The sequence below is a fragment of the Prinia subflava genome, chromosome 13 (genome assembly GCF_021018805.1).
Source record: "Prinia subflava isolate CZ2003 ecotype Zambia chromosome 13, Cam_Psub_1.2, whole genome shotgun sequence".
NCBI lineage: Eukaryota > Metazoa > Chordata > Aves > Passeriformes > Cisticolidae > Prinia > Prinia subflava.
In genome coordinates this window covers 2,641,957-2,650,412 of record NC_086259.1, presented here as the reverse complement: position 1 = coordinate 2,650,412, position 8,456 = coordinate 2,641,957, and the positions used below count along the sequence as shown (strand labels likewise).

Genomic DNA, 8,456 nt, shown 5'->3' with positions numbered 1-8,456 from the left:
CAATTGGCTTGAAAACTTGCTTCAACTGGATGTCCTTCCTTTTTACTGTTCTTTATATGTCAACTGACTGTAGCAAGTACTGAGATTTCAAGATGCTTAATACTTTCAGGTTCCTCAGAAGAACAAACCTTTCTATAGGCTCAACACATATGCAACATCAGCTTCCACAGCTTCTGCTTCTCTCTCATTTTCAGTGGTGGACACGATGGTGGCTGTCAGAGCAGCCACGGCCACTGACCTCTGTGTTTAGATGTTTGTCCCCAGTGCCTCTGCTGTCCAGGAGACAGAGCCAAACCCAGGCACAGCTTGAAAACCCACTGAAAGCAACAGTCATGTAGCCTTTGCTGACTGAGTGTGCACCCAGTGTCCAACAACTACTTTTGAAATTCCAGTTGTTTACTCAGATCTTCTCTTCCAGGATAAAAGTCCATCGAAACTACAGTGGTGTCTTAACTGTGACTGGGAGGAGTATTAATCTACATATAGACATTGATTCCTTTGTTTTAAAGGGACAATCCCTTAATTCTCATTTATCTGCTTTAAACATTTAATGAAATTATCTATTTTTTCCCTTACTTCCTGCTTTATCTTAAAATGCCTGGTAGGACACAGTGAGTTTCAGTGAGGACCAGGCACTCCACAGTTTTCTCTCTGCACTTATTGTAGTTGGTATCATCACCAGAATGTCTCAAGTTAAGTTATGCAACATAACAAGTGCTGAAGTCAGGTTTAAACCTCAGGATAAACCCATAACATAAGGAAAAGAGGAAGGACTAAGACAGGATGAGGTCTACTACCACAAAGTCACACGGCCCTCAAGAACAACACCAGCTGGAAGTTGTCCTGCACTAATTCAGAGTGCACGGCGCTGAAGAGGTTGATGTTGTTTGTCAATTCATGCTACTTCCTTTCACACCTCCAAAATACATGATCCAAATGTATTGTATATTTTTGACAGGAAACTTACATTCCCTCAAATCAGCATATTTTCACAATCTAATAATATTCTGTCCTGTAACATACACACAACTAATTATTTTGGGGGGGGAAAAAAAGAAAAAGCAAATGAGCTGGAGTTCCTTATGGGCTTCTACTTCACACTGTCTTATGTGTGAATGAATCAATAAATATTTTACCCATTTATTTTAAAAAATGAAAGTAAACTATGGAATAATTAGCTATAAAAACAGACTGCAGAATAGTTCTGCCCAAATCCATTTTTAGGCATCTGCAGAGAATATAAAGAACTGTTGGTAAGAAAAAAATCCAAACTATGTAGTTTGAAGTACTTAGGATTGTAATAAACACGTGCTGGGCATTTGGTTAAGAACTTTTAAGCACCTATGATAAATTACAACTTATAATTTCTAATTCTAATATCCTGTAATCAAGCTCAGGAATCTTCTGCTGCAAATTTTATATTGCTTTATAGGGAAGATAGTAGAATTGTTGAGAAAATAAGTTATATTCAGTTCTAACAATATTTCTTCTTTTTTGTTCACTACATACTATTTAGTATTTTCCTTTGTACACTTCTTGATAGTTGAGCTTTAAGTGAAACTCTGAAAAACAACATTAGGATTCAAAATACAGTGGAAGATTTCATTTTCAGGGTCACAAGTAGCATAGCGAGATTTCTCTCTTAAACAATGACACTTAGTATCTCTGTAGTTCTATGAATACTTTTGAAGTGTCATATTAAAACCAATCTCTTGGCCTTCAGGCAAAGAGAAGCAATTAGTCTTGGAGTTGTGAATAAATAAAAATCCATTTATATACCCGTCCTTGACACGTACCTTGCAAATCTTAGAAACTTCATCTAGTGGGAAAAAAAATGTTAAATCATGAACACCAATACTAATCATACCGCAATGTTGCTTCCTAAAACTGTTTAGTTTATATCAATCTTTTAAGTATTGATTCATATGTATATATTCATACATATTGAAACAAAACAACAGAAAGACACTCACACACTTGAGCGAGAAGAAAGAAATGAGAACGCGCACACAGAGCTGTAAAGCATACCTTTATTACTCTCAACATTAATAGAGGCAAGAGAAACCACAAAGCTCCCAAGTACATTGTCCTTCTCTCAGATACAGTAAAAACAACCCCGCACAAGTTACGTACCACGCGCAGGCTTTTTCATCCCAAGTGCTACTGTGTCTTTGCTTTGATCTACAAGCAAACAAACCAACCGAATCCTTATTATCCATGCATCCCATTTCCAAGCAGCACAATTAAATTGTGCCTGTCACAGATGTGTTGGGATGAGTCAGATCACAATTTCTACTTTTCATACAAGTGCAGTATTTTTAGGTCTTCTCTTTCCTCTTTAGCGTGTCTCAGTGCAGAAGTATCCTATTTTTATGCTGCTCTGATTGCTGTTGGAGACTCTCATATTTATTTTTCAATTAGCAGTCAGTAATTCACAAAGGAAGTAAAAATTATGTCGCCAAGTCGTTCCAAACAGTCCGCCTGCACCCCTACAAAACGGCGGAGTGAAGCTCGGGCTGCGCGGCAGGTCACTGCCTCAGTGGAGCTTGTCCTCCCCTCATCCACTTGTTGACCAGAGTGCTGAGGAAATGAGAGCACTCGGGCTCCAGCCGTCAGGTGAGGCTGCTGGCTGGGGACACGCGTGTGTTCCGAGGGTATTTTAGAATAAAACCGACCCCTTTGTACCGTGCTCACAGGGACAGAGACCCCCAGCCTAGAGGTCAGAGGTGGGACAGTGACCCCCACACAGGATCACACCTGGGCTGACGGGATGGTCAAGGAAAACAAATTTTAGTCTGTTCTGGATGCAAATCTCTCTGCTGACCTAGTTCTCATTCTCCTTTTCATTTCAGAAGCTCAGCTAAAAATCCATAAATTAAGGAAATTAACTGATGGAGCCTCCGGCATCTTTGTAAGCTATTTAAATCTTTAAATTTACAACATCTTCTGCATATATCAAGTAATTGAACTAACTGCAGGGATGTAACTTTAATGAGAAAATTTCCCTCTTCTCCTGTAGTTTGTACTCTAGAAGGGGGAAAAAAAAAAAAAAAAAGCTCCCCTTAGGAGGAAAGTTTCTGTTTATTCCTGCCGCGGAAGAAAACTTTAAACCCCCCCAGTTCGGGGTGTCCTGCCTGCCCCGCTCCCCCCGCTCTGGGGCGCGCAGCCCCGCGGCGCGGGCGCGCTCCGGGCCGGGCCTCGCGGGGCCGCGCGGGGTTGCGTAACGGCCGCGCGGCGCGCGCTAGTGGGCGCTGCGGCCCCGCCGAGCCGCGGCCGCCGGCGCGCGCGGCGCCGATCCGCGGGCGCGGGGGCGGCGCGGGCCCCCCGGCCCAGCGCGGGCCCAGCGCGGGGCGCGGCCGAGCGCGGGAACGCCGCGGGGCCGCCCGCCGGGCCCGCACCCCCCGCCCAACTTCCGTGGGGACCAGCGCGGATCCCCCGCGGCGGCGCGCAGAAACACGCGGGCACCGGCAGCCCAGCGCCTCGGGCTGAAAGTTGAGGGAGAGATTTGCCTTTTTAAATTTTTTTTTTCCCCCTCCACGGGGGGGTTCCGTACCCGTCGCCCCCGGTGCGTGGGCCGGGCGCGCTGCGCGCCCGCGGAGCCGCCCGCGGAGCCCCGCGCCATCGCGCCGCGCGCTCTAATTGAAATGGCGCTTTTGGCCGGGGGCGGGCTGCCAGGGCGCTCCGCAATAGCACAATGCATGTCGATAGACGTCATTTGGTTTTAATGGCCTACAGGAAATTTGGCGTTTACAATGCGAGACATTAGCAAAGGGTGAAAGGGAGGGGGAGGCAGGCAGGATGGATGGCTGGGAATAATTGCAGCCCGCCCCCCGAGGCCCCCCGTCCGCACCTCGGCAGCGCTGGGTGCTGCAGGGAAGGGGGGGTCGGCGCTATATTTTTATTATTTATTTTTTAACTTCATCTAGTTTATCAACAAGTGCAGAGTGGGTGCTACCCTAATTGTAACAGAGGAGTCAAGAGATGTGAGAAACGTGCCCTGTGTTACTTATTTGGGAGCTGAAAATTTATGCCTAGTTGAAAATGCCTGGGGAAATATTACATCAGACCAAATGACAATGATTAAAATCAGCTTTTTTTCCCCCTTCTCCCCCCCTCTCTTTTCCTCCTTCTTCTTTTCAGTAAGTCTGTTGAAGGACGTGACAGTGGCCTGATCCTCCCCAACACCGAACCGTTATCCCCGGGCCGGGCCGGGCTGCGCGGGGCTCCGCGGGGCAGCGCAGGCTCCCGCCCCGGCCGCGCCGCGCCGCGCCGCGCGGAGGGCTCTGCGGGCGGCGGCGCCGGGGGCGCGGGCTGGGGAGCCGGCTGCCTTCCCAGCCTTATTTCATTTTCAAGGGCTGTATTTTATTTTATTCTGGGGGGGGCGGGGGTGGGGGGAGTAAATCTGCAGACCTTCACCAAAAGGAGGGAAAAATATCCAATTTTCATCGCAAAATTAGCTAGGGCGAGAGCAAAGGGCTGAGCTAATTGTAGCCTAATCCTCTGCCCTCCAGGCGTTTGCAAAGCCCTGAGCAAGAATTCGCTTTTTTTCCTCCTCTTCTCCCTTCCCTCTGTTATTTAGAGACGGGATTATTGCCTTTCTTCTCATAACAGCCTCGGCGGTTTCATTTAAAGGCTTTTTTTCCCCCCTCTCACACACACACATACACACACGCACAAAATAAATAGGAAAAGAAGCAGCAAAAACAGGGGAAGAGCGAGGAGACAGAGAAGCTTTAAAAATAATAATAATCACAGCAGGATCTGCGGAGCAAAGATAGTAATAAAAGCAAAAAGCTGAGCCCATCCACACACAGCCCCGGCAGAGCCCAAAGCCAAAGGGGGGCTGGCAGCTCTCTTCTGTGCTCAAGGTAAGGACCGCGGCTCCCGCAGCCGCCGGTGCGCGGGGCCGGGCCGGAGCGCGCCGTGCCGTGCCTCGCATCGCGCCTCACCGCGCGCTCCGCGCCTGCTCGCGCTCCTTCCCCCCCACCCCCCCTTTTTTTTTTTTTTTTTTTTTTTGGAAAGTGCCTCTTCAAACTCACTCGGCTGCCGGCTCCGGGGAGCAGCGGCGGAGGGGTGTTGTTTTTTAAAGCTACAGGAGCCGTTCGCAGCCGCCCCGCTTTGGTAGCGCTGCGCGCGTGTGTGTGTGCCTGTGTGTGTGCGTGCGTGCGTGTGTATGTTTTGTTTTGCTCCGCTCCAGCATGGGCAGCGCCGGCGGAGCCCCGCGGCCCGGGGTGCCCGCGCTCCCGGTGCCCCCCCGGCCCCGGCTCTGAAGACGGGCAGGCGGCAGCGCGGCGGAGGCAGCGCGGCTCGCTCCGCGCGTTCGCATGGTACACGCGGGGCGCGGGCGGGCGGGGGCGCGGGCCGGGGCGCGGGGCTGGCGGCGGGGCGGCTCGGCACAAAGGGAAGGCGGGCGACAATGGGGAGCGCCGCGTATGGAAAACACGGGCGGGCTGTGAATGAAACTCTGGCGCCAGTGAGAGTGGAAGGCTTGGTTTGGGGTAGACTTCAAACCACTCTAGGCTATAGTTTGCATTCCTGCTCCTGCATGCGATGTGGCACACTTCTGCAAAATTAATACATTAGCCCGGCTAATGCTCACCACCATTGGCTGCGCGGAAAATGTGCAGGATCGGGGATTCGGGCTTGACTTTTTTTTTCTTGCATTCATCTAAGACATCTCCTTTCTTGTTATGTGGGAATAAGTAAAGGACGCCATGTTGTGCCTTTTTTTTTTTTTTTTTTTTTTTTTTTTTTTTTTTTTTTTTTTTTTTTTTTCTGGTTGAATTTTACCTTTGGGCATACAGTGTGTTCAAAAGAAAAAGGCAGAAGTTGAGTGACCGGGTGCGTTGCTCGCTGGTGATTTCCCTGACCATCAGTAGGGAAAAGCATTTGGGTGACGTGAAACTTGCACTAAATAGACTGGAGACTGCCAGAGAGAGGCGGGTTGCGCGGGGGGGGAGAGGGGGAGGAAGGAGAAAGCCTTTCCTTTTTTTTTTTTCCTTTTCCTTTTTTTTTTCTTCTTCTTTTTTTTTTGGGGGGGGGGGGTTGAGCAACTAGAGCTCCAGAGGGAGTTGCCCCTTTGCCCCCCCACCCCCAAAGTTTTGGGCACGATCTCCTCCTATGTCTCGGTGCAGTAAAGCAGCGCGGAGGTGTGTGCAAATGTTTACGGACTTTTCATTTCGGAGCCGCCGAGCCCACGGTTCGTAGCCCCCCCGGCCCGCTTTGTCTCTGGGCCGGGAGCACGGCGGAGGGAGGCAAGTTGTGTGGGGGTGGCAGGGGCGGCAGAGCCGGGCGGCCGCCGCCGCTCACACAGACACAGACAAAGGTAATTGCCCGGTCTGTGGCCGTGCCCCTCCGGCGGCGCCGGGCGCAGCCTGGGCACGCAGACGCTGCCCTGGAGCCGCGGCAGCGCCGGCGGAACTTGTGGCCCGCAGTGCCGAGCACGGCCCGGGCGGGGGGCTGCAGGGGGTGGGTTTCGCCTCAGCGGGGCTGCTGGCACAGAAATGAAGGTCCCTGGGGGGAAGAGCGGCTTCCCCGGGGCTGCCGCGGGGCCGGGGGCGCAGCCGGGCCCAGTGCTGCGGCCCGGCCCGCCCCCAGCCCGGCTCCCCGGGAGAGCGGCTTCATGGCAGGTCCGTAAACCTGCCGCTCTCATTCCACGTCTTAAATGTGCATGAAGGAATTAAACTGCACGAGTGAATAACAGCATTAGTTTCAATTAATTTTTATCCTGGCAACAATAAACTTTAGAAACAAAGCGCTTTTACATCCTTAATTAGTCTTGCTTCCCATCTGTAGTCTTTTAAGTGCCTGCTCCTTGATTTAACTTTGTCCCTCCTTCAGAGCCGCCTCCTTTTTTATAATTTTCCTTTTTTTTTCGTTCCCCCTTGCAGACTGCTGCCTGTTTCTTTCCTGCAACCTTTCACCTTCCTTGTCCCTGTCTGTCTGCTCTGCTCTGTGCAGTTTATTTCTCCCGTATTTTCCCAACATCAACAGCAGTATTGGTTACCATGGCCCCGAGCTATGTGCAGAGGTGGGAAAGCTTCATCCGCCCAAAACTTCTTACACTTTTGAAGTCTTTCTTTTAGTAGGATCTGAAATGTATCATCTAGAGTATGTATTAAATGAACAGTATTCCTGAAGGCTTTAGAGCAAGAAAGGCAACACCCTGGAAAATTCTGCAGTCTTTCAGCATTCTCTGCCCTAGGGTTATAGCCCTGGGCACGGAGCTGAATGGAGCTCTTACAACTGCCTTCTGTTTACCTTTTATGGTTAAAATAACAGCTTAGCAAAGAAGCAACTTCATGGAGAAACGATTCAGTGAAATCATCTCAAGCTGTAGCAGCATAGCTAGTTTAATCACCCCTAGAGAGCTGAACAACTGTGAGCACAATGGGACACAAAATCATTTTGTGTGTAAATGAGCATGGCATTGTGATTATTTCACTTTGCATGGGCAAATAGTTTTTACAAGCAGTTAGCTTAGGAAAGCAGAAAAAGATAAGCTGGCTCTGAAAGATCTTGGTGTGTAATGTTTGAAAAACTAAATATTCACATAATTTGGGAATCAGGCTCTATTGATTTTGCCTTCAGCAGGTTCCTTGTGTTACTTATTAGAGCAGGGTTATTGCCTGTGCCACTAGTTGGGATGCTGTATCCTGTTGTAGGCAACTAAAGAGCAAGGATTATTTTACATGGTTTAATAAATGAAGTTTGTTAGTGTTTCTGCGATATTTACCCTTAAGGTTTTAATTTTCTCATCCATATTAGAAAATATGTGCATAAAGACTTTCACTGGATAAATACATTTAGGATTTTGCTTTGTGCATAAAATAAGTACATTACTCAGTGTGATGAATTTTTGCTGTGAGTTACATCAAGAAGAGGAAGGAGTCATTAGAAATAGGGTTATGGTACCTAAACAGGGTTTGGTTTTTGTTTTTTTTTTTTTTTTTGAGCAGAAGTGCCCTTTATGTAGTGCTTAGCAGTTGTGCCTCTTGATAATTTGCTCATTCAAAAATGATTGAATTCCACAATTTTAATAAAAATCTCGGATTCATTTTTTAATATGAATCCTCTCCAGCCAGTGTTTTAATTCTCCTTCTCCTCCTCTCCCCCCAAAAGCCAGTGGCACCTTCAATAAGTATGAAAAGCCATAAAAGTTTGAGAACTATTTTAGCTTTCCAGTGATTTTCTATAATTAAGTGTTTTTTCAACACATGCTCTAGCTGAGAAATGCCAAAAGCAGAGGATTGTTCAAAAGGTCCCTCCAGTGAATAGTATAAATTAAATATCTACTGTGTGAGTATGGCCTCACTGAGAATCTCAGTCTTTACAGATCAAGGAATTTACTGGTATACTAACATTAAACAAAATCCTAAGATAGCAGCAGTGTTTAAATATGCACAAATAGATTCATATCACTTGATCTTTAGCTATCTGTGCATATTTTAAAATTG

At 48.1% G+C, this 8,456-nt stretch overlaps 1 protein-coding gene across 4 annotated transcripts in view; it reads left to right on the top strand.

Moving 5' to 3' along the window:
- The first annotated feature begins 4,415 nt into the window (after positions 1-4,415).
- The window catches only part of KCTD15 (potassium channel tetramerization domain containing 15), a 46,331-nt gene continuing 42,290 nt past the window's right edge, over positions 4,416-8,456 (top strand). Inside the window, exon 1 of one of the 4 annotated variants that reach the window (XM_063410425.1) lies at positions 4,416-4,868. Coding sequence is in view for 1 of the 4 variants with exons in the window: in XM_063410424.1 (XP_063266494.1) it covers positions 5,325-5,327 (3 nt within the window). In the remaining 3 variants the exon portion in view is untranslated. Of the gene's footprint in view, positions 4,869-5,015; positions 5,328-6,104; positions 6,326-8,456 lie in introns of those variants that run through there. The other 3 variants (XM_063410424.1, XM_063410426.1, XM_063410427.1) reach the window with 3 other exon arrangements.